The 24,335-nt window shown below is 38.6% G+C and overlaps 2 protein-coding genes across 5 annotated transcripts; one reads left to right on the top strand and one right to left on the bottom strand.

Moving 5' to 3' along the window:
* Positions 1 to 1,066: 1,066 nt before the first annotated feature.
* On the top strand, positions 1,067 to 9,017 carry LOC149014139 (uncharacterized). 3 transcript variants are annotated; one of them, XM_089159029.1, is made up of 9 exons: positions 1,067 to 1,457; positions 2,670 to 2,811; positions 3,226 to 3,390; positions 3,506 to 3,611; positions 4,731 to 4,913; positions 5,322 to 5,481; positions 7,179 to 7,501; positions 7,701 to 7,790; positions 7,874 to 9,017. In XM_089159029.1, exons 2-9 carry the CDS (start codon positions 2,797 to 2,799, stop codon positions 7,915 to 7,917), a joined length of 1,086 nt encoding a protein of 361 aa, XP_089015155.1. In that variant the 5' UTR covers positions 1,067 to 1,457; positions 2,670 to 2,796; the 3' UTR covers positions 7,918 to 9,017. The 3 variants fall into 3 exon arrangements, with proteins under 3 accessions (XP_089015155.1, XP_089015152.1, XP_089015154.1); XM_089159026.1 differs by having other exon boundaries at positions 7,866 to 9,014; XM_089159028.1 differs by lacking the exon at positions 1,067 to 1,457 and adding an exon at positions 1,481 to 2,460 and having other exon boundaries at positions 7,866 to 9,014.
* A 926-nt stretch (positions 9,018 to 9,943) lies between these two features.
* Positions 9,944 to 23,405, bottom strand: LOC149014138 (Protein phosphatase 2C family protein). Of its 2 annotated transcripts, XM_089158177.1 has the most exons (10): positions 22,973 to 23,405; positions 22,504 to 22,802; positions 20,841 to 20,968; positions 20,184 to 20,282; positions 19,340 to 19,498; positions 18,404 to 18,490; positions 17,522 to 17,613; positions 11,464 to 11,538; positions 10,450 to 10,607; positions 9,944 to 10,342 (listed from the first exon to the last, which is right to left on the bottom strand). In XM_089158177.1, the coding sequence occupies exons 2-9, from the start codon at positions 22,743 to 22,745 to the stop codon at positions 10,470 to 10,472; spliced, it is 1,020 nt and encodes a 339-aa protein (XP_089014303.1). In that variant the 5' UTR covers positions 22,746 to 22,802; positions 22,973 to 23,405; the 3' UTR covers positions 9,944 to 10,342; positions 10,450 to 10,469. The 2 variants fall into 2 exon arrangements, with proteins under 2 accessions (XP_089014303.1, XP_089014302.1); XM_089158176.1 differs by having other exon boundaries at positions 9,944 to 10,607; positions 22,973 to 23,404.
* Positions 23,406 to 24,335: the final 930 nt, after the last annotated feature.

Raw genomic sequence — 24,335 nt, 5'->3', positions numbered from 1 at the left:
CTTCATGTATATCACTATTTCTCCAATTCCAAAGAGAATAGGTAGCCAGCGACCAGTTGTCCAACTCCCCATTTTTTGGACATGGACCACAAAGATTAATGGAGAACCATTCTTCCCCCACACTCGCATGTTGCTTTTCCTTGCCCCAACGCTCCTTCCCTTTGCAGGTGCTTTCGCACATGAGACAATCTCCGGTCCGCTCTACAGCTACATGTCATGCTCCATTAGTTTCATTATCATCTTGCGTGCTTATTCAATTCTCACTCGCCCCAATGAAGGGCGTCGTGGGGACCCTCAAGCCCCATCCGTCTTCCAAATATTCTCATCAGGGGCCTTGATTCACCCTACCACCTCCCCGTGTCTCGCCGAGCTACGGAGTTCCCACATTCGTCCGGCTCCATGGCTCTCTCCTCCCCCAGGGGGTCTCATCTCATTTTTCCAAACATCGCATGGGGGAGATTCATGTGCGTCTCTTCTCCACTCGCCATTTCCATCAACATATTGCTCACCGTCTCTTTCCTCATGCTTGGGTTAAGGTTACCATTTACAAGGGAACCCAACGTAACCCCTGGAATCAACTTATGCGCACCTTAACTACATTTTTAGGAATTACCAAAAAAAAAAACTACATTTTGAGTAGAACTTTTACATAATTAATATAGGCGGGGCGATTCAACCTTTGACCTCCTATGTGGAAGCGTTGATCTTTTACCAACTAAGCCAGACCTCGGAGTTAGAAACTTTGACTAGAAAAGATATTTTGAATAAGATAAATCCAATGAATATGTTTGAATTAGAACATTAGATGTAAGTCATTTAACACATTTTTTTGGGAATGAAATACATATAACACCTTACTACCAAAAAAAAATACATATAACACCTTACCACACACCTCCTAGTGAGCCGAGTAGCCGAAGCCGTTGTATAAGCCGGTAGAAGCTGGACCGGAGTCCAAAGTCCCCCACTTACCATAAATGGAAAGGCAATTAAATTTATACAATTTATTTATGATTTATAAATAAAATAAAGGAAAACATTTGACCATTTGCGCGGAAAAGGAAAGGGAAAATCTTATACAGAACAAAGGCATTAGTATTAACCTCAGTTCTCTCTATATAAGGTACAGAATCGTCAATTTTCTCTCATTGCATTACATTGTCGTCTTCTCTGAACAAGCTCAGGAGTTGTAATGTCGCTGAATTCCAATGGCGGAAAAGTAGAACAATTCAACGGCGGAAAAGTAGAACAGCCATGGAGCGTGCCGTTTAAGTTTTTAACTCTTCGAGTTTCATTTTTTGTCTTTCTGCGAATTCGAGTCTCTAGATTGAAGAGCTTGAATTCTGCTGTATATTTGACGAATCGGGAGTTCTTACGAGCTAGGGCTTCAAAACTTGTCGACATAAAGTGTTTTACTGTTGTTTAGTACTCCGGAGACTTTGAGAAGCTCCTTGAAGGTAACTACTTCGCAGATCTAGTGTTGCTTGGCTACTCCTGTTCCTTGAAAGTTCGATTTTCGTCTTTTCTGTGGTAGTTTGTAGTCTGTTTCAATTTTACTTTTCTTTCTCCTTTTCGGGATTGAATTTCTGGAAGCAATGAACTCTCACTGATTTGTGCGAACTCTGGAGTTCGTATGACCTTGAGCACTTTGAGGTTCTGTATCTCGCAAATTAGAATTTTATAGTTTTTGTTGCTTTGTTACTTGACAAGCAACTTTTCCGCCTCCAACACTATCAGGAGTCAGGTACTTCCTTGTGCTGTGCAATTACTTCATGTACACACTTGATACGTTTGATTTATAATTTTGTAACTGGTATCCTGTTTCCGTTGCTGATCTTGAAGTCATTCGCGGTTGATGCAGATTGTATGATTGTTTTACCACTCATCCCTCGTTCGATGTGTTAGGAGATTATCCCTTTATGTTTGGGGGAAAAAAGAACAATTGTTTTTTGTTTTAGAACCTGATCTCATTTCCGTCCGTGTTTCTTGTATGTGGAACAGATCTCTTGTACATGACTACTAGCAGGAATGCAGGGTTAAATCCTCCGGAATATCCCCGTTATTTAATAGTATATCCATTTGGCAGGGTTAAAGCTTTTGAAATATCTCGGTTATATAATATTTCATCCACTGACGTTTCTTTATCATGATTTGCTTTTGTCGCCTCATAAATATTGTTCTTTTGGTTTTATGGATATACTAGTCACTATGACATAGGATGGAGGTTTTCTGGCTAAACAGCCTTTGTGTGTTTTGTAGGAATCTGCTGAGTTTCTCTATTTCTTGGAGAATATAGTAAGAAGAGCTCACGCAGCACTCACAGAATCCTGCACCGAAAACTATCAAAATTTGGCATGCACATAGCTCCAAAAATTTTCAAATGGTCACATTGAACTGTTCACTTTCTCCAGTCTTGGTCCCAATCAATCTCCAAGGACAAATTTGAATCTAAAATAACTAGTGAGGGAAAATAACTTCTTTTCACATGGTATTTCCTAGTGTAGGTCTGTACCATACCTAGAAAGTTGAATCTCTAAATTTTTAGAAGTCCTCAGTACAAATTTATACTTTTTGGATTTATTCAAGCTTCTACATCTCTGGCGAAATATCATAGTTCAAGAAGTCTCCTATCTTCCATATGAGTTGCTAAAATTCTGTCTCCTTTGCAGGTGAAATTGCAGAAATTTTTGACAATATGAGACTTGATTGATAAGTATGTTCTGATCTTGGTAACAACAGTGGCATCAAGATATCTCAACTGATTGTAGAGAATGCTGTCAGCATTTACTGAATGACATGAAGACCATACAGGTAGTAGTTATACATATTTTTACCATGATCTTTTTGGACCAATTAATTTATTCAGCTTTTAAGTCTCTTCTGTTTCTAAACCTTTGCTTGTTAATATTTGAGTTACATGTACAAGGAATAATGCCATATATTCTCAATGAGTGAACTAGCTTCCAGTCCAAATTATATTGGATGCTGATATATAGTTTTAACAATTTTTAAAATTTTTTCAGTCTTGCTAGCTGTAAGCTTTTGCTGCAACAAATAACCTAAATGCTGTCTAATGTTAAAACTAGCTGAAAATTGTAAAATAGAAAAGAAGATGCAAAATTTGAACCTTTGGTTCTTTTGTGACTCGTCTTTTCTCCCTTCTATCTTTTCCCTCTGAACTTTCTTACTTAAGCTCCACACCATAAGTGACGAGAACTTTCACAGGTTTCAGAGAGCACACCAGAAGTACAATCCTCACCGCAAGCATCACATGAGTCACACAGTGATCAACAGAATAACAAAACATCTGAGGCTCCTAAAGCAGAATCAAATTCAATATCCCTTTCTAGCAATGACAGCAGGAAGGTTTCACGTCAACATATTGAATTTGTAAGACAACTTATTCTTATCTCTGTTACTGAATTGTATGCTTGATTGCTGTTAATTTAAAATGGAATTCAACTGGACAATTCCTGCAATAATTCAATTCCTAAATGTTTGGCAGGTCCAGAATTTGATAGAACGGTGCTTACAATTGTATATGAATAGAGATGAGGTGGTTAAAACCCTCTTGCATCGAGCAAAAATAGAGCCGGGATTTACAAACCTGGGTAACTTGGAGTTTTTTCCTAGTCAACTCAACTCAGCTAAGCCTTTTCACTACTAAATGGGGTTGGCTGAGTCACAATAAATTACCATTTCTATATAATGGAGTGGAGACAAATGTATGTAGAATAATCGACATTCATATAGAAATTTATTTCAAAAAAAATGGGGACAATTAAATAATAAAACTACAGAAATTCATCGACTCACTATGTCAACCAGAAGTGAAGTTTTCCTCTTCTAGTTTGCCCATCATTGTTGTTCTCAATGGAAATGCTTTCCAAGGCAAAGCAACAAGCTGTTCTACTTGGTGAGCAAGCTTTAGCTGGCCTAATCTATTACAATTGTCAACTGACCTTCTTAGCTGCAGATAGCTTTACAGACTAAAAGAAATGTCCTTTGCTCTTTTTGGGTGGTCGGGAGGAGGGTGGGACGGGGGAGTAAGTTGAAAGTTGGAATGGCTGAAAATACTTAAGGGTAAATGGCAATTGGAATGGCCACATGTGTCTGAGGTGCTGTGCTGTACATAGAACCCTCAGTATCAAATGCATGTCGGATGGCATCACCTTCTGTGGTTATAGGGTATGAGATGCTGTTCTTCAATAGTAGCAAAGTTGATTTCTTCAACTTGATAAGGCACTCAAGGAAAGCACCATGTGGTGAAGAAATTCTTCCTCTAGTTACTTTTATTTATTAGAAATCAAATGTTGGCTGCGATACCAAGCTTATCACTTGGCCATATGATGTGATTATTAGTTAAGGTGCATCACAAGACTGGTGCATCACAAGACTGTCACAAGGAAGGTGCCAATTGCAGCTAGTAAGGGTCTTGGGTGGTTGTAGCAAGGCCTTGGGATCAAAGCCACCTTTTCATTGGGGGATAGATAGGGGAGGAGTATAGGGATATGAAGCTGATATTTTCCCAAGCCAGACCCCTCCCCCAACCCTCCTAGAAAAAAAGGGCGCAGAAAGTCCAATGTAGCCATATTTTCTTTATTCAGGTAATATACCCTTGAGAGAAGTTAATACTTTTTACGAGCTAAGGATTCAACTTGTTGTTGCACCTCTTCAATCTCAAGACCTTGTATTGATCTCTCTCTCCCCTATCCCTGGTGTTATTTCAGTGTGGCAGAAATTGGAAGAAGAAAATGCTGACTTTTTCAGGGCCTATTACATTAGGCTAAAGCTGAAGAAACAGATCATCTTGTTCAATCATTTACTTGATCATCAGTACCATCTCATGAAGAATCATGTACCTCCTAAAGTTCCATTGGCTCCAATACATAATGGGATTTACCCTATGTCTGGTATGTCATCATTTAATAGTTTCCATTACATTGAAAAGCAGTACTCCCCAAGGGTACTAAGACAGCTTAGCAGCAAACTATTTTCTGAATTACTGGACCATTATAATTATTAAATTTGCTAAATTGTGTCTGAATTATTCCAAAAAGAAAAAACTGGACCTGAAACTGAGAACCATAAGGTGCTTAGTGAATTGTTTTATGGAGTGACTTTTATAGGTTATGAAAACCTGATTTTTATATTGTGATTATGTGATGCAAACTTAGGCATTGGGCCCCTTCAATCTTCTGGTTTTCTAATTTTAGGTACTCTTACCCTGTATGGAATCCCTATGGTAGTCCAACTTCTAAATTTATGAAGTTTACTATATTTTATCATTTTTATTAAATGCCAGTTTGTTTGCAGTGCAGTTAACAACTTACCTATGGGGTATCCAGTTCTACAGCAGCCTGCTATTACAGGAACAGCCCAACCTCATATTGATTCAATTGAGCTATCCAGCTGTGGTGTGGTAAATGGAATTCCTGCCCCAGGAAATCATAATCTTGTTCGAATGAATTCTGGGAACAAGTGAGAAGTCATTTACAACTCCACTTCATTTGATTTTTTCTTCTAAGTAACTTCATTCTGTCTACCTAACTCTTGCCTTATCTATAATGCTGGGAATGAAATATGGTTTTTAGACTCAGACATGGGCTAATGCTGCTAGAATGGGCAAAGGTCCAAACTATGATTCAGGAATTATTGGGTTATGCAACATTTCTCCTACAAAGATTTCCGAAGTTAACTCAAATTAGTATAAATAACAACACTTACCTAAGTTCTACCAAAAAAAAAAACTTACACCTACCTAAGGTGGAATCGAAATTAATTAAAGTTATGCGAACATGTTACTTACGTATATAGTCACATTTATCCGACAATACTGTCCTTCCAATTTTAGCTGTTCCAAAAACTGACAGTTTCACACATTTAAGTATTGGATTATTGAAACCTTGAACAAATGAATCTATGCCTTTAGCCCTTTATTACTACAGGCAATTTTAAAGACGATTCAACAGAAGTGATATAAACAATAGAAGGACAATACTGAAATAAAAAGCAAGAGGTATTATCTTTTGGTTAGGATGGTCTAAACTTTGATGTAAAAATAATTTATTGTAGTGTTGTGGATTAAATGAATTTTGTGGGCAGGCGTGTGTTTCTGCATGCTTTTGGGTACGAAATTCATGAAGTTAATTGAGTTGCTTTGGATATCATGTTTTATTTATGCACAATTTAAGGTCTTTTCATTTTTATCTTATTTTATTATTGTTATTATTCTTTAGATAGTCAGGGGAGGGGAGATGGTAAAGGTTAGGATGTTCGAACTCAAGAACTCCCGGTGAGCATGGGCTTTAGGGGCACCACCATTCACTAACTGCAACAGGCAGTTCTTGTTTAGGATCATCATTATCATAATTCATAACTAATCCTATAAACACCAAGGAAAGTGATCAAATTATTTGAATCAAGGTTGGGGTAGTAATTTTTTAAATTCAAACCCAGAACATGGCATAAGATCAGTGATTTATTTACTTCTGTTTCAAATATTTTCTTTATCTTGTTTTATACTGAATGAACTATAGTCGGGGTAAATGAATGAAAATGTATTCTTTACTGAATTAATAATTCTGGTATGAGCATGTCAGATTTCATGCCTGATTGCAGAATTTTACTACTCAAAAAAATTATAGTTTTGACGCACCCTTGCTGACACAGCTTTTTGCAGGGAACCACCTAGTTCCCTAGTTTTGTATGCTTTGATTGATAATACAGGATCCTGGTTATCAGATCTTATATGATGTTTTTGGTGTAAACCAAAAATAAACAGAACAAGCAACTAAATTCAGTTCTTTGCTATGTTTTTAATTAAAAATTGGGGAAAACCCTTGTTTATTGCACACTGAAAATAGCCCCTGTTCCACTGGGTAGTGTTTGACATGAGAATTAATATATATTTTCACTTGGACAGTTTTAACATTTTATCCTTGTGTATTGCACCACTAGTTGGTGTTTAGCAAGTAAAAATGGCATGTCATCAAGGAGTCCTATATCCAGTAATACTATGAGGGGTGAGGAATGTTTGATAGGACTACAAGGAATGAGATAAAAAGATATTTGACTTGCCATCACCAGAACATTCTGAATAGTGCATTGCTCGTCTATTCTAGTCATTTGTTTGCCCATCTATAGCTTTACTGATGGAACTTTCCTTTGCTTGGAAGTACGGTGGTGGAGAACAGTGCAGCTGAAATCACCCCTGTTACCCCTACCAGTAACGGCATGTTATCCATGTCAGAGATGGCTGTGAGTCCTCCAGTTGCATCCGGTAGTCAATTTCCTTTTGTCCCATCAGAGATATCAGGGATGGGTATTGAGTCATCAGCAATGGACACAGGGTTTACATCCGATGTCACAAATTCAGTAGAGTTACAACTAGGACCAGATGGCGAAGCTGGAAATTCTAGGGATTTTCTTCAATCATTGGCTCAGATTTCTTGGAATTTCAGTCTTTCAGATCTTACAGCAGATTTGTCCAACTTGGGAGGTAATCTTGCAGACTTCTATTTGCATTAGACCAAATACTTGAACGTTTTGGCTTTTAGTGATGAGGTATTGATAAATGGTAGGAAAACACAGTGACTGAAAGAAAAATGTAAATGTGGTGCTGGCCTTTCCGACCACAAAACCCACACCCACTTTTCGTTTTTTTCTTTTGGAATGTCTGATATTTGTATTTTTCATAGATCTTGAGGACCTGGATAACTTTCCCGGCTCCCCTTTATTGCCATCGGATGCAGATATGTTGCTTGATTGTTCAGAGCAAGGTGATATAGGTAATGATATCTTGCTAAATTCTGCGAGTCCTTTTGTGTCAAACCAACCTGATCTAATAGCTACCTTCTTTTCAGTTGAGCAGTTCTTCGTCGATCCTGCCCCTGGGCCATGCTCTCAGTCAGATGAAGAGAAAACTTAAAAGGCTGCTTCAAAGTGATGTTCAGGTCCTCTAAATCAGAGAGTTCAATTCCGGGTCAAGAAGTTAAACTGGTAACCTTGTGATATCTTCTTTCTGGTATGCTTTGTTAACTATGCATATTCATGACTATTGATCAAATTCGCGGCGTGGTTGTCTGCTTTTGGTTTATCAGCTTTCCGTGGGAAATCTGATCACTGTTATAAACATAACTATTTTTTATTGGAAGAGATCGGAGAAGTTAGTTAACAACCAGAAGTTGCTTTCATACTAATTGTTAATTATTATCGACCAATATATGTTTCTTTGATTAATCCTATAACCAGGGTTTCAAAAATTGATGAATTGGACTAGAAACCTGCTGATTCATATTGAAATCGATGATACCAATACTGTTCCCGATTTGGGCCATTTGACACTACTGGTTCCAGTAAGTGAACTTCAGAATCATTTCTGGAATTTTCCTGGTTGTTTTTTAGGCCCATTCAGACCCAACACTAGTCTGAATCAGCATTGAATGTTTTCGTCACTTTCTCCTAGTGTAGAGCCCTGCTTGTAACCTACATATCGTTCTAGGAGAAAGTGACGGAAACATCGTTCCGCTGAAGATGGTTTCTAGTTTCTACATTGTGTGAACAGTCCCCTGAGGTAGGTGGGCAATCCTGTTCAATTATTAACCATAAAAGCCTTCTATTTGTAGTTTTTTTCCAATTTCCTAAAGAAATTGCAGTTGTTAATAGTTATTTGGACTCTTCTCTCTCTCTCTCTCTACATGCGACAGAAACAAATCACCCACTTGGAGGACCACCGAAGTTTCCTTTCTTCTTTTAAACCTTTTGTTTGCACGGCGGAAGTCGATCTTAAGGCGCAGAGATTTTGGTGCCACCACGATCGACTGTGACTGTACTGCTGGCGTTTTCAAGAAAACGGTGCGTCCTCTTAATCCTCTCTCGAGTCTCGACCACAACTTCTTAATTTATTTCGTCGGGACTTCTTATATTTTCTTTTTACCAAAAGAGAAGCTCTCTTTTTTTTCTCTTTTTCCCCTTTTGCTTTATGACCCTAAAATTTGAAGTATAAACCTTTTATTTTGCTTTGTTAGCCACCCCAGAAAATTTCGTTCTTCCCCCTTCTCTCTCTCTCTCTCTCCCCCTCTCGTGAACTTTCTAGTCTCCCACTGTCTCTGAAATATTCGCGTTTGTATCGTTTTCCTATTGGAGGAGCCAATTTGACTCATTGTGGCACTTCCGAAGTGATACCAACCCCAGTGTAATGCGCCCGGATTCGGAATATTCAACCATATGCATTTTCGCCATGTAGTTTCACCTGAGCCCAATCTCGTACTCGTACAGATCCTACCCTATCTGATAGTGAGGTGCCGATTTCCGTGCATGATTTCGAACCCCTGGTGTGCAAGATTCCATATCATCTCAAATTAAAAAAAAAAATTCTGGTAGGCCCCACATTGTATTGAATTTCTTGCACGGTACGGATGAATTTTTCCCCCCCTCGGCAGATACCACTTTGATGAAACAAACGACACCCATTTTTATAAATTGTTCTTTATAAACCAACATGATTCTTCGAGAAATAAAATTAAAATCACTTTTTAAAGTGAAAAAATATTGAGGTAAAAATTAATACCAAATTATATAAAAGAAAAACTAGAATGCTATAATGAATCCATTTCGAACCTTCGTACCGATTTTAAAAGGGACCAATACCTGACCCGATACTCGGCTTGGTTGAATGGAATCCACCCGATACCAACCCCCACCCTGGGCGCCCTCTCTCCCGCCCAAACAAAGGTTAGGTAAGAAACAAAGAAACTCCATTAGTATGATGGTTAAAAACCTCATCTCCCAGTGTAAAAGTGCAGATTGAAACCCTACCCTATTGGCGGCACATATATATATATATATATATATATATATATATAATACTCTCCCCTCCCCATAATATAGAAAGCTCCTTCTCCCACACCCCCCAATAACCAAAAGAAAAAAACTAGTCAGTTATGAAGTATAGCGTAGAGGTTGACAATTCCTTTATTGGATCATTGGCATGGGGGGACGGGATGGGATGCAGCCCCTACATTATATTTTTTTGTCCTCCGTGGAAATCGAAAATAACTCCAGCTTGGTTAAATACAGTTGAAGAATCAACATCGGTTCAGCCAATTCTCTTCCTCTTCCAAGAACGAGGGTACGGTATGCTTAGCCTTTTTTATTGTGGTCCAATTTTCATCAATCCTGACTAATTCAGGCCAGGACCAGATGGTCCAGATCCCATTCCAAGTCAAAAACACCACCACACTGCAAGACCATGGAACAAGTAACAAGATGGCCGCCTTCCAATATGCTGCCGAAGATATAGACGGACACTGAATAAACAGGTCCTAGTAACAAACCGTACCTGTAGTTGTGAAATACTGGCATGTACTATGAACATGGAAAAAATTTCATCTACAATTATCAAATGCAGTAACTAAGATTTAGAATCAAGTCAGTTATTCCCTATACCCTCATTGTTTGGAGAAACCTTATTCTGCATTATCATGGTTGAACCTCACCACAATGCAGGTGATGTTGTCCGCGCTGCCACGATTATAGGCAGTCTCTGTCAACCTCTTCGCTGCCGTCTCTGGTTCTTCCTCGGCTCTTGCAAGGGAAAGAGCATCCTGACATGGATATTTTAAGATTCAAAATGAGTGAACGGTGATACTAATGGATCCACACAATTGACTTCCTACCATAGCCCCTCCCCCCCCCCCCTTTCTATTCAATACAAGGGAACAGAATGCTTACCCTTATCACCCCCACCCCACCCCACCCCACCCACCCCCAAAAAAAAATAATTCAATTGGAGTATTATTTAAAGAAACACGTAGATCAACCTGTATTCCTAGAACAACCAATTGGAGCATCAAGCCGAAAAGCAAACTAAACCCTTAGCACACAAACAAATCAGATATGCAATTCCAACTCGAGTTTGCGCATGTTGACTTATGACATAACCTCTTCTTACTCTGTTTTCCTTTCCCGAAGGAAGCTATATGAAACTTAGATGCAATGTCATGATGAATCCCGCAGCTTTTATTAGAGTGCATCTCGACTCTAGATCACCTCCCCTTGCTAGAAGCAAGACACAATCGTGTGGGGCCCACATCTAAGTATTATTTACATAATTCAAAGGTGGGGGCCTAAGTGGGTCCCACATCAGCCCCACGGTTGTCGACTTGTCGTGAAAAAGCGTGGGGGAAGCAGCTGGGGAGGTGATCCGGACTCATGCATCTTAGGTCCCCATACAAGGAAAAGTCTCTTATGCCCGTGAGCTGATGTGAAGGGAATCCACTGCATACATAGATGGTTCTCACTTCTCGCATGTAAACCTCAGTTTATCTCCTTTCACGATGATATTCAATCTCGGGAATATGCTATTATGCTAATAATTACAGCTAAGAATTGTCAAGATGCGACCTAAATAAATCAGACAACAATCAACGATTTGACATCCAAGATGAGAGGAAAGCTGACCTCATTTGGCACTACATCCCAAAGTCCATCACTGGCCAGCACCAGGCATTCAACTTCATCACCAATTTCTTGTTCCTGAAAAAGTAGGAAATCAACCTTTAAGTTAAAGACCTCCATATATAGTTGGGGAGTGGTACAATTTCCGTATTACTGTATGGTTCCGGTACGGTATTGAAGATGCCTACCTGAAACCGAAACTGTATCATACCGCATAACATCTACTTTTGTGAAACCATTTCTGTACCACTATGATATGAAAATGGTAGTCCAAACAATATGTATACAATATTGCATAGTATTGAACGGCAGAAAATTATATGAAAACGGTTTTACTACTAATTAGTGCAAATAATACAAAATAAAACATCAAATCCCTCATTTATATACTTATTACTTTATTCTAATTAAACCTAAGGATAAACATATTTCTATATATAGAACCCTAAATGATATATAGCAGTGGTATTGAACCAGAAACGTTTTCATACTGTACCGTGCCCAATACTGTTTTAACACTCCAGTGAGATACGGTTTTATGCAGCGGATTATGGTACCAAATTGACACCCTTATAATATAGGTTTGGCAAAACAGCCTAGATCTCAAAACCCAAATTTAAATCGAAAATCAATCAAAGATAGAAAAAATTATTTAGGTCCATCTGTTCCAACAGGGAAACAATAAACAGAAACTTAAGAATATACTGTGTTACACCCCACTCCTATCAGGGACTATCCAAGGCAACTGTTTCTCCCCGTAAGCACCCCTCAGATGCTTCTTTGTACCACATGTCAATATATAGTTTGGTTCATACATTTTGCAGATGGATTTGTCCTTGTCCCCCTTATAACTTCCGAAGTTTCAGGACACATATTCAATGCTGGTCAGAACTGTCACATCAATAACTTGCAGGTGAAAATTCACTATATAGAGGGTCACGCAGTAGATAACAACGAAATTTGACGAGTATATAGAGCCTGTGGTCTATACATATGGTTGAATTGGCTACATTAGCCATCTAGACAGCAGAACCTAGAGCTTCCACCTAAATTCTGGGTGACTGCACCCAATAGCAGAGGAGTTCCCCCAAAATATTGACAATCAAATTGTGGGGGCTAAAATTAATAAATAAATAAATAAATCTGGAAAATTAAGTTGGACAGGCTAGGAAATCTACTTGATCTCCAGATTAGAGGTTCTGGTTTAAAACCCAGGTCTAAATTAGCTTGAGAACAGTACTTGGGTACTAAAAAGATGGGGCTGATCCACTTGATGGTCAGATCTCCCTTAATAGCCAGTATCAATATTAACAGAACCAAGCCCAAAGAGGGGTGTGCTGCCAGGACAAATTTGGATGGATCCTGTGTGTGTTTGATGTGATTTGATTCTCAGCAATATCAGCATATCAAGCACATGAGGCAGGGGATAATCCAGCTCAAAACTTGCACTAAACAATCGAATGAGGCTTGGATAGAAAGTAGAAGCAATACCTACCATTTATCTGAAATGGAGAACTCTGATTGATGAAAAAGTTACCAATGTCATCCCACCCCACCATAAGCACATGAGGACCATAATCTTACTGTTCCCAGGGTGTCGGACACCTCACTGAATCTCACAGCAATCATCCATCAAAGAAGACAAGATGGTTCCCTGGCCATAATAACTATTCAATCTCCAAATAGAAAATTGATAATAAGTGTAACTGTAAAGCCACAATAGGAATGGAAAATAAAAGGTCAAAGAGGACTCCCCCATAGTGGCAGGAGTCCTTATCACAACTGAACTTTAAAATAAAACCAACAGGAAATTAAAAAGTAAATCATCTAGCAAGGAGCCAGCCTTGATTGCAGTTGGAGGTCCTAGCTGCCATCAGTTTTAAACAGTCTACTAGGATCTGTTTGCACAAACTGATTAAAAAGGGCTTTTAAGGCCTGTGGTATTAGGTCTTAAAGTCCCTGCATCAATCCATGCATACAAACAGCACTAGGAACCTTACAATCTATCATTTCGTGGGTCATATCATATTAATATCCTACATAACAAAAATAAGCTGATCAGAATGAGGTAAGTATCTAATCCATCCCTATCCAACCTGAACCTGTCCAAGGAAATCTACAAATCCAGAATAATAACAGCAAACAGATAACAGTGCGGCAGAATAATACCCTCATATGGATCAGGCTGTGCCCTCACTCAATATCCATCAGTAGCAAATGTATGTCAGTGTTCCTCAAAACATACAAATTAAAATTACTTGCAACAGCATGAAGAAAAGCCAAGTGAAAAGCTTTAATCAACCCAGGAGACAGACAATCTTTACTCAATGAGACAACATTGAACAAATCCAATATCCACATTAACTCAAGCTGGGAAGACTGTCAAAATATACTGAAAAACATAACATCCACGAATCCTATTAGCTCATAAATGAATCCCACATGTAAAAAGGCAAATCAATTAAGTGCAGTCCCCAACTAGGGAGATCCCCGGTGGGATTCTTTCCTTCCCGTGTTGGCATCCGCCAAGGTTGCCCCCTTTCTCCTTACCTCTTCTCCCTTGCCTTAGAGGTCCTTTCCCACATCCTCTAGTCCAAAAGTGATCAGCTCCTCATCTCCCCCATTCCCAAGTGCGGGTCCCTTAACCTCACCCATCTTGCTTTTGTTGACGATCTTATGATTTTCTCTAAAGCGGATCACCTATCCATCTCCTCCATCCTCTCAGCTCTCTCGCAATTTGAAGCCCTCTCTGGGCTTCGAGTCAATCTCGATAAGTCCACCATCTTTCTATCTGGTGTCCCTGATCAGCTTCATGCCTCTCTCCTCATCCGGTATGTGCTTCAATCTTCTAATCTCTATTGGTGCAGGATTTTCTCGATCCCCAAATCTACCATCTGTGCCATGGAGTCTTTATTCTGTGCCTTCCTTTGGAAAGGGCATGAAGCCTCATGCTTCATCCACCCAGTCAGTTGGTCCTCCATCTGCCGCCCTACCTTTGAAGGAGGCCTGGGAATCCGCCGGATCTCTGATGTTAATGTTGCATGCCTCCTCAAATTTATTTGGAAGATTGCCACTAAGCATGATTCTATTTGGGTTAGGTGGATCTATTCTTTCCATCTCCATTCTGATTCCCTCTGGACTATCCCTATGCCCTCCAACCCTTCTTGGGTCGGAAGGAAAATTCTCTTGTTGCATTCCTACTCCATCTCCGTTATCTCTACTTCCATCTCCTCTGGTTCCACCACCTCCTTCTGGCTTGATCCGTGGCATCCAATGGGCATTCTCTATAACCTCTTTGGTCCCCACACTGTTTATGGCACCCGTATCCCCAAATCCACCCCCTGTCTACCTTCATATCTAATGGGACCTGAGTCCCTACCCCCCTCCCCATTCTCACACAGACTTGGGAATCCCTCCCCCACTCCCTCTCTCTAACTCCTCTAGAGACCTCACTGTTTGGCTCCCCTTCCCCTCCAAAACCTTCTCCACCTCTTTTGCCTGGAACCTCCTCAAGCCCCATAACCCTAAACCCCCTGGTTTGGTTCAAAGGCTTATTTCCCACCACTCCCTTACTCTCTGGAGAGCCCTTAACCTTGCCCTCCCCACCCAATCCTTCCTTATTGACTGTCATATGCCTGCCAACCCAAATTGCATCCTATGTTCGAACAGTGTGGAGAACCTTGAACACCATTTCTTTTCTAGCCCCTTCTCCAGATCTATCTGGGGAAAAGCCGTAGCTTCCATTTGGCCCCGTTCGAGGCGATCCTATGGGTTCTTTCAAGATTGGTCTTGGATTTTGAGAAACTATTTAGGTACTTCCATTTGCGATCAGATTGGCAAAGCTAGTGTATTGTGCCTTGATCCACCACCTATGGTGGGAGCATAATCTTCGGAGATGGACATCCAAATCCCACTCTATAGATAGAATTTGGAACGCCATCTATTTTGATGTTTCTTCTAGATTGTTAGCTGTTTCCCCATCCCTTGTGGATGATACTCTAAGGAACAGACTTATTGTTGTCTCCTAGGTCTTAATTCTTCTTTTAGGCCTTATGCTTAAAGGCCTTGTTCTCTTGTTTCTTTTCGTTTAATATATTTTTTATTCATCCAAAAAACTAGGGAGATCCACCAAGAGAGCAGCTGGCATCAGGATCACATAAAATAAGAACCAGATTAGGAGAAAACTGAAAAACTCAACCAGAATAATTTTAGCTTATTGTTCTATCTGCAAAATATTATCTAAATCAAATGGATAGCTTTAAGTTACGGAAATTTTCTTATTTAAGGAACTGAAATTTCAAAAATACAGTAAGATTGACGGAATTTCAAAATTCAAACAGCAGCTTATAATTGATTTGATTTAATGAAATAACAACAGAAAAAACTCTTAAAAAAGTCCTCAACTAAAATTTCAAATCAATTAAGAGAATTGCAATGCTAAGAAACCAGCTTGAAATAGGATTAAACTGAAAGAAGAATCTCAAGCAAATTAACAGAGATATCCCAACAATGGTGTTCTAAAAACATATTTGAAAAGTTAGATCCAACTTCAGAGTTTTGAGGGAAACAGATATGCAGGACTCTAATTTGATTAAAACTAAATATATTTCAGAACCTATAATATTCAACAGGTCAGAAGAATCAAGAAGAAAATAACAGTATTATGCACAGGTCAGAGAAAATTATCTAACCTGTTAATTGATTAAAAGGAAAGAAAGATATGAATCAGGAAATCCATTGATCCCCAGTGTGCTAACGAGTGAGTTGTTATTCCACCCTAGCTTAGAATCCCACCAAGGATTTACTGCATTTCACAGTAAAACAGAGCTCTGAATCTCACAGACCCAAATGGCTCAAGCTAATATTTCATTCATTCAATAGCCTCTCAAAAACTTGTATAGAACACTCAAGCCAACAGCTTCCCTTAGGGGAAGATATAGCGACGGCACGACTTGTTGATCAAATATTTTATGGGAGGACCCTGGTGCAATGGTAAGGTTGCTGCATTGTAACCAATTTATCACACATTCATGTCTTTGGAAACAACCTCTCCTCAATGCAGGCTTTAAGGCTGCATACGTTTTACCCCCCAGAGCCCACAGTGCTGGGAGCCTCATGCACTAGGTACACCCCCTTTTAACTAACTAATTTGCTAATACTATAAAAATTAATTTACAAGTGCCATAAGAGGGATCAAGTTAAATATAAAAACCACAGCACAGTATAATACATTCACAGATTCCAGTTCCTATGAAGATGGGAGTTTTTCACTTGGGGCCTATAGTTTTGGTTTTGGTAGTGCAGACCCAAGTTTGCTATCATCCTTAAATAAGTTGATTACTTGTCTAATCAGAACTTTCAAACACAATCTGCGGAATTGGTTGTGGATGTTATATTTCCCACCAATCCCTAAGTTGGACCATGAGAGATCAAGGAGAGAGAAGACTGAGGGATGTTAGGGATAACAGGAGCAAAACAGATGTATATCCTCATGCCCCTTTCCTCTTTCTTCTTTTTCTTATTCCACCACCTTCTTCTTTCTCCACTCACTCTGTTTTCTCTTTGTGCACCCAAGTTTCTCCCCACCTCTCATCCCACATCCTCTTAATTTTCTTCTTCTCTACTCACAAAAAAAAAAAAATTGGGAGGGAAATTGCCGAGTCTGGTTTAAGTTAGCAACACACATCAGGGTTGCTGGCAATGCAAAATAATCTCAGAAACAATAATAAATATTAGGAACGGCCTCAAATAACAAGAAACTTTTAAAAAGAAAGAAATTTATATAGAATTACATTCAAATAAAAATTAACTCAAGAACAGTATAAATTTTCTGATGGAATTTTCCTAACATGTCAATGAAGAAGAAAGCTATTGAGCCTTTTAAAACTTAAGCATCCTTAATCAAGTAACCAGTTCACGTTAAAGAGTCAACTTGGTAGTCAAGTAGATAAATGTCCATGTTTTAGTACACTGACTCAAAAATCTGGTGCAGGGGGAGGGGAGAGAGGTTTGTAGAAATGCTGCTGATCCCTACACCAAATTTAAGTTTAACATTATATACCTGAATGTCAGGTTCTGCTACAACATATTGTTTCAGCAAGCGATTGCCAAATGCACGGGACATTGCCAAGACACCCCCAACCCTCCAAGTACCTGAAAGGCAACAGGAACAAAACAATCAACTTTCCTTGTTAACCAAGAGACTTCATTTATGGTTAATCAGTGTTACCAAATGATGGATAAAGGCTATCAAAGCCAGTGGTCCTACTAGCAAGGCCTAGTACTTCCTTTCCTAGAATTGTCCACCTTCCTTTTAATTTTAGTGGCATACCTCCAAGAGAAAGGTCAATAAGGAAGAAGCCTTCAGGAACATAGCTCACACAACTATGCAAACTAAAGGCATCACTGCAAGATGTTTCTTTCTGTGAACCTAGGATTACTGCCTTCCATTCCCCCCCCCCCCCCAAAAAAAAAAAAAAAAAGAAGAAAAAGAAAGAAAAGGACAAAAAAGAAATAAATGTTGCTCCATGTTAGTGAACATCAGCTTTACCAGCTTACAGTAAGGAAATAAAATTATAACTTGACGCCATAACATGGTTAAGAGATATGCAAATAACGATTTTCCTGTACTCTTTTTTTACAAAATTTTTTTCTTCGATGGGGGTTGGGATATGAATGAAGGAGTAGGCATGTTGCACCAAGACCTGATCTCTATCAAGAACATGCGTATGTTGAGGAAGAGAAAAACAGAAATGGGTGTTTAGCAATATCTACATGGTCCAATACTTGGCATATAACCACAACCAAAAGAAGAAACCATCAAACTGCCGGGCCAACATTAGATGTGCATCTGTTCTATTGCATGTTGTTTTGCTGGTGTACATTGCCAAATGAGTAGTACAACCTCAAAAATCCTATAATATCAAGACAGTAGGAACCTTACCTGCCCACATTACAGTCCCCCCAGCATTTTCAATTCTCTTCCTCTCATCACTTCTGTTTGGTTTGTGATCTTCAGACAGGGGTATTGCTGTTGAGCAGAAAAATGAAGAACCATCTTCAGGGAACAAATCTAAATTAAAAAAAAATAATTTCACTGCATAAGAGATCCCAAGAAGGCTAAGTAATCCAAATTTATTGATGGAAACTTCAGGAGATGAAATGGAAGAAATATGCACATCCAGAAGGATATGCCTTCAATTTTAGACTAATTAACTGGAAATCCGTTTTGAGTATGGGGAAAAAAATAAAGCATCCTTTAATTGTCAACCGTACACTGCAAATTTATCAAATAAAACCCCATTGGACATATCCTAGCATCCAATAGTAGGAAAGAAAACTAGCCAGTCTATAATGTTGAAGTCTTTAACTCCTAAAGAACGACTCATTTCCATAAAATTATTAGAAGCCAGTGAAATTCCGTCATTATTCGTGCTCAAATTTTTTTACATGTTTTGAAAGCTCAAACTTTAGAGGTCGCATTTATGAAACTAACAAAGGGGACTATTACTTACAACTCATCTCAGCCCACTTTTTATGGGGCAACGCTCATATACAATTCTTAGTTATCTTCTGAAGTTACAAACATTCAGGAACACTGATCCTCAAACCAGCATCAGCTATTCCACAACCATTACCCTGACATGGTACACACTGAAAAAGAATGAAAGGCAAAAGATGCCAAGTGTATGATTATCTAGAACTGCCCTTCAACAACGATTACAACCTCTTGTATGCACCATATCGTCGTTTAAATATAGCGTCTAACAATACATGGACATCTACCCACATAAAAATTTTGGTAACATCAAAATCGGGAAACCACTTTCCAGCCCATCAGCAGCAACCAAATGGACTATAAAATACGTGTAAAGAATACCTTTGCCTGCTTTTGATATTACTGCCCGCGAATCCCCAACATTTGCTACATATAGAAGATTACCAACCAAAACAGCTGTTGAAGCAGTAGAACCATCATCACGGTAAGTATTGCTTTCAGCATCCAGGAAGTCCACGTCAGTCCTTTGATAAGTTTCACCTGCAAGATTACCCGATGTTACCAAAACAAAATAAAACAATATCTTGCTTTGAAGTTAGGAAACCGACCAGACATTGCACAATCCAACAATAATTGCCATAATGTGTTTAATCAACCCTGTATAAGATTGTCGTATTTGGGCTACATCTTCATGGATCACAGTGGAACTGAAATTTCAAAATATCAATCATGCACAGTTGTCTAGCCATGGTACTGGAACAAGAGTAGAAGTCTTACCCTCTCAGGCAGAGGAGATTCAGTCCACATAGAACAAAACTCTGTATTTTCCCTAGACGTTGGCCCCATGGCCCATGACTTCTATTCGAGTGGTCCTTGTTTAATCCTCTAGGGAAACGAAATTATCATAGTTTATTGAATGGCCAGCAAACTTAGACCCACAAAGCTAGCCAACTCTGTGAAATGAGGTTGCTTTTCACTGTATCACTTAATGAATGAGAGCTTTTTCCTTCCTTTCCCCCTCCCCCCCAGGAATTGTTAACACAGAAGAGTGAAATGAAAAAATTACAAGATAAGATACTGTTTTCCTGTCAAGTTTCAAATGTTCCAATGCAACAGTTACATCTTTAATTAATTCTAAATATACACAAACGTGTATTATATGCATAAATATATATAGAAATAAGAGATAATGCATTAAGTATAGAGTTGAAAAACTTGAACGTACTAATGGCCAACTTGGTATCCGTCAAAAATTTTGGATGCTTCAAGAGATTCTCAAATAAGTTTTCCTTCAAATATTCAGCTGCACGAGAACCACCATGACCTGTTGCAGCAAATTATGATCATTAAAATCTGAAATCCTACCCTTCAGGAGAAAGCAGAAAAGGGATACAACACTAATTTAAAAGGGAAAGAAAGATTCAAGAATTGGCTGCATGACTTCATCCTATAGCATTTGGCTTTAGCATTTAAATAAAATAATAGTAGGTAGTTAACATGAAACCATAATATCAAAAGTCGTCATCATGTGCACCAAAATTCAAGCTTATCCGGGGAACCCTTCCTCCCTCTTTTCCTTTTTAGGAGTTGGATGAGGTAGCTGGAGAAGGGTTTCTGTATACAAGAACTACAATGGCATCAGAAACTGAAGATGTTGATCAGACTATTGAACTCTATAAAATGTTGATTTCTTGAAGATTAGGGTGCGACCCCTTAAAGCACGGATTTTGAGGTCATTTTGTTCTCCTTTGCTCTTTTTTCCAGTAGAGGGATTGGAGGCCATGACCTCCATTAAGTTTATATCCTACAGAGTATAATAAGACCATATCATACATGAAACTATAAATTGACCAAAATCTATTGGTAAGAAAGAAAATCCAACCATCAAATATTCCGAAGAGACAAACTGCTTGACCATCAATCTTTGACATTTTAACATCATAGAAGTCCTCCATGCTGGCCCTCTTTCCCCTAAAACTTGCATAGCCATAGCTAAGTCTTCCATCTTCACTGAAAACCAGCCAAAAATGCATAAGCCAACATTATAGTCATCTTCCCGACAGCAACTTTTTATTCATGAAAAAAGAATCAAGTAGGACTGATTCTGCCATGTTTATTGGTAGTATCACTTCCAATTAGCCATCCAAAAGAGAAAAGAAATCAATCCAGATTGCATAATCAAATGGACTACAACATCAAAACATTGAACAACTGAAAATGATAGGGTAAAAGTTAAGGAAGAAAGAACAAGAGATGGTTCCTCAGCAGCCATGCAGCCTTGTCCCCCCCCCCCCCGAGTGGGGGGGGGGGTTCTCTTTTTAATTCAATGTGGTGATTTTTTCTGACAGTATTACACATGAAGAAGGTCATAGATTTCCAGCTACCTACCACTCCAAAAATATGAAAATTCCTAAGTATGTTATCCCAAATTATCCAAAACAAGCTTAACCAGAGCAATGACATGAATACATCGATGTGTAGCTCAGGCATTTCTTCAACTTCTAGCATTAACCTCCTAAGGTTAGGTCCAGTATGAGCCCAGGATCAATAAGAACCTGATGTCATAGAAAACCCTAACAAAGTTAATGACCTTTGGCCAGATCCATTTTAAGAGAGGGTGGAACATAAAAAAGCCTCTTGAGAGTTTATGCTGACATTACAGCAACATATTTATAGTAGTTGAAAAATAAACACCGGTACATATTGTAAGTGAACACTGCACATCAGAATCTACAACAAAGATTAAGCCACCTACTCAACAGGAAAACATGTTAACCTCTTGTGGAAAATTTATCAAGACCCAGTGCAGATAACAAATTTAAGGCATGAACAACAATATGAACTCACAAAATATAGTATTTATGAATCCTTAAAATCTTTTAAGAATAATAATCTCATTAAACGTTAAAGCCCAATTATTTGTATCAATATTTAGGTGACCGATTGTTTCACCATGCCGACGAAATCCAGCTGTTAATTCAGAAGCAGACCATTTATTTGACTGATTCAACAACCTTTCAATTGCAACCAAAAAATCAACAGACACTTGTTATAGAGTGACAGCAAACTGTATTTTCCTTAATGATATTGTAGAGCATAGTTTCTATTAGGCATGATAAAGATGATTTTTTCATCTTTATCTCTAATAGTTTCCTTAGGTCACACGCCAGCTGAGTGAAAGAAACTCTCAATAAACTAAACTAGCAAAATCAAAAGCAACGTTAAGAAACTTCTGGACCAATTCACATATCAATGCTCTTCACTCTTTACTTAGTAAAATTCCTTAGCATAAAAAACGTTGACCTGTCTATTTTATAATTCTAGTTTTTAGTCATATGCCCCACCCAATAAAGGCATAAACTTTTAACCGGGAGAATGACTCACATATGATTAAACATACACTAAGAAAAGGACGGCAAACTGTCTATGATCAAACTACCACATCTGCATATCAAAATTCCTTTCCAACAACCGAATAAATCACTAACATAACTTACCAAAATAATGAATGCACAAAAACAACAACAATAATAATCGCAGAGTACCTTCGCCATCCTCCACTAGCATAGCCATTATCTTCCATGTCTTTCTCGGGTAAGAAGTCGACAACGGTTCCCCGTCCAGCACTTGGACCTTCATCAACCATCATCGTCTTGACTGCCCTGAATCTGCAACTCAATGGATACCGCGAACAAAATCTATCCCTCAATGGTACTCTTCCCTTGCAAAAAGCCCCGATATGTCCAGCATGAACGACTATGTTCCTCAAGCTAGCGTTCCATACCATCTAAACAAACAATCCTGGCCTAAATGCCAGAAATTTGAGATCACTGGATCAAATAAACTGCACACAGAAAACAAACAAACAAAAAAACCAATCAAATGCAAGCCACATAGTTCTATGCATTAAAAATAACAGGCCCGCCATATCACAAAGCAAGCTAGAAAGATCGATGGATCATCCTTCGAAGTTCGAAGCTTATGGCCTCTTAAACAGAGAAGAATTCAACTTACGTGAAGATCTGCTTGACTCCACTCGCGTCCAATTTAACAATTGAATCAGATCGCCAACACAAAGAGAAGACAGTGTCTATACAGTTATAGATCTCTCCCTGAAATCCTCGTTTCTACTGGATGAAATGTCGTAGTAATTGAAATAAACATATAATTTTCACTTGTGATTCGAGCATCCGATAGGAGTGTAGCAGATCTCATTTGCTATCTCCCGTTAGAATCAGCCATTGTCTCTTCTGGATTGAGAAAGAGCAACTTGAATCGGATCAAGGCATTCTGAAACCCTAAAGAGAGCTTCGAACGTCACTCCACTGTGAGTAATATTTATCGTCAGGGGAGATATACACACATAGAAACGAACGAACGAACGAGCGAGCAAGAGGAACGCCTGGCTATTGTGGGCTGGCACGAAAAAGGAACAGCAACGTGGCAATCCTCATGCACCCCGTTTGAGATTTTGAATTATTACATCTCTCCATATTTTCATAGACACACTTCGAAATCGGATGAAAGATCGGTCCTGACTCTTAATCAATACCGATCGGAATCGGAATCACCTGGGTCCGCATGTTTCGAATCGGTAGCGAACCGCTTCCAATTCCAACAGAGTTGTCCTGTTTTTCAGCTGTCCAATTTACCGATTCTGCTTGAAACGGAGTCAAAATCCACTTTTAGGTTTATGTTTAAGAAAAAATTTCCCAATTAATAAAACTAGTTAAAATTAACTTTAGATACAAAAAACTAAAGATTTTTAATCTCTTTAAACATTTTTATCCTTAAAATTATTCATACGGACACATTAAAAACTCATGAAAGTTATCATTAAAAAAATAAATAGATAGAGAGATTGGGTCTAAGAAGACAGATGGTTGCCCAATATGTTTGTTAGTCTTAGGGAATAAAATGTCCAAAGGGGATAAAGATTCCCTGTTTTAGTTAATTTTGTAAATCTAAGGTTTTTTCAAATAGTATTGTTAATTGAAACGGTTTTTTTCCCTTTCTTCTTTTTTTTTTTTTTTTTTTCCTTTTTGTATTTTTTTTTTTGTACAGTATGAAGTTATTAAATTTAAATCCACGAGTTTGTGTACACCCTAAATTATCAAACAAAAGACATCAACATAAAAACTCAAGAGGCCAAGAATCACTCTAGAAATTAGATTGAGTTGTTGCTGCTTCGTTAGCCAATGGATCAGCCATCCAATTCCCTTTTTGCAAAGTATGGTTGAAAGAAATGAATTCAATTGATTCTGTTAAACTTTTGTTGTCTTGAATAAGTGTTCTAATTTTCCTACAAAGTTCTCGATATGGATGTTTTTAGAAGATTAGGGTTGTCCAAATTATCTCCTTCGACCATCAGATTTGA

The sequence above is a fragment of the Hakea prostrata genome, chromosome 6 (assembly GCF_041222555.1).
Source record: "Hakea prostrata isolate BN-2017 chromosome 6, UWA_Hpros_2, whole genome shotgun sequence".
Lineage (NCBI taxonomy): Eukaryota > Viridiplantae > Streptophyta > Magnoliopsida > Proteales > Proteaceae > Hakea > Hakea prostrata.
Note: the sequence above shows the minus strand (reverse complement) of the source record. Positions and strands in the feature narration are given on the sequence as shown.

What these genes read in the sequence shown, in the direction of transcription:
- LOC149014138 (XM_089158177.1), bottom strand. Translation starts at nt 22,745, where the DNA reads ATGGTATGGAACGCTAGCTTGAGGAACATAGTCGTTCATGCTGGACAT. An exon ending in AATATCAAAAGCAGGCAAAG is followed by an intron (nt 18,491 to 19,339) that starts GTATTCTTTACA and finishes TCTGCTCAACAG; the next exon opens with CAATACCCCTGTCTGAAGAT. An exon ending in TAGCAGAACCTGACATTCAG is followed by an intron (nt 11,539 to 17,521) that starts GTATATAATGTT and finishes CTACTTTTTCAG; the next exon opens with GAACAAGAAATTGGTGATGA.
- LOC149014139 (XM_089159026.1), top strand. An exon ending in TGGGATTTACCCTATGTCTG is followed by an intron (nt 4,914 to 5,321) that starts GTATGTCATCAT and finishes TTTGCAGTGCAG; the next exon opens with TTAACAACTTACCTATGGGG. An exon ending in AGATTTGTCCAACTTGGGAG is followed by an intron (nt 7,502 to 7,700) that starts GTAATCTTGCAG and finishes TATTTTTCATAG; the next exon opens with ATCTTGAGGACCTGGATAAC.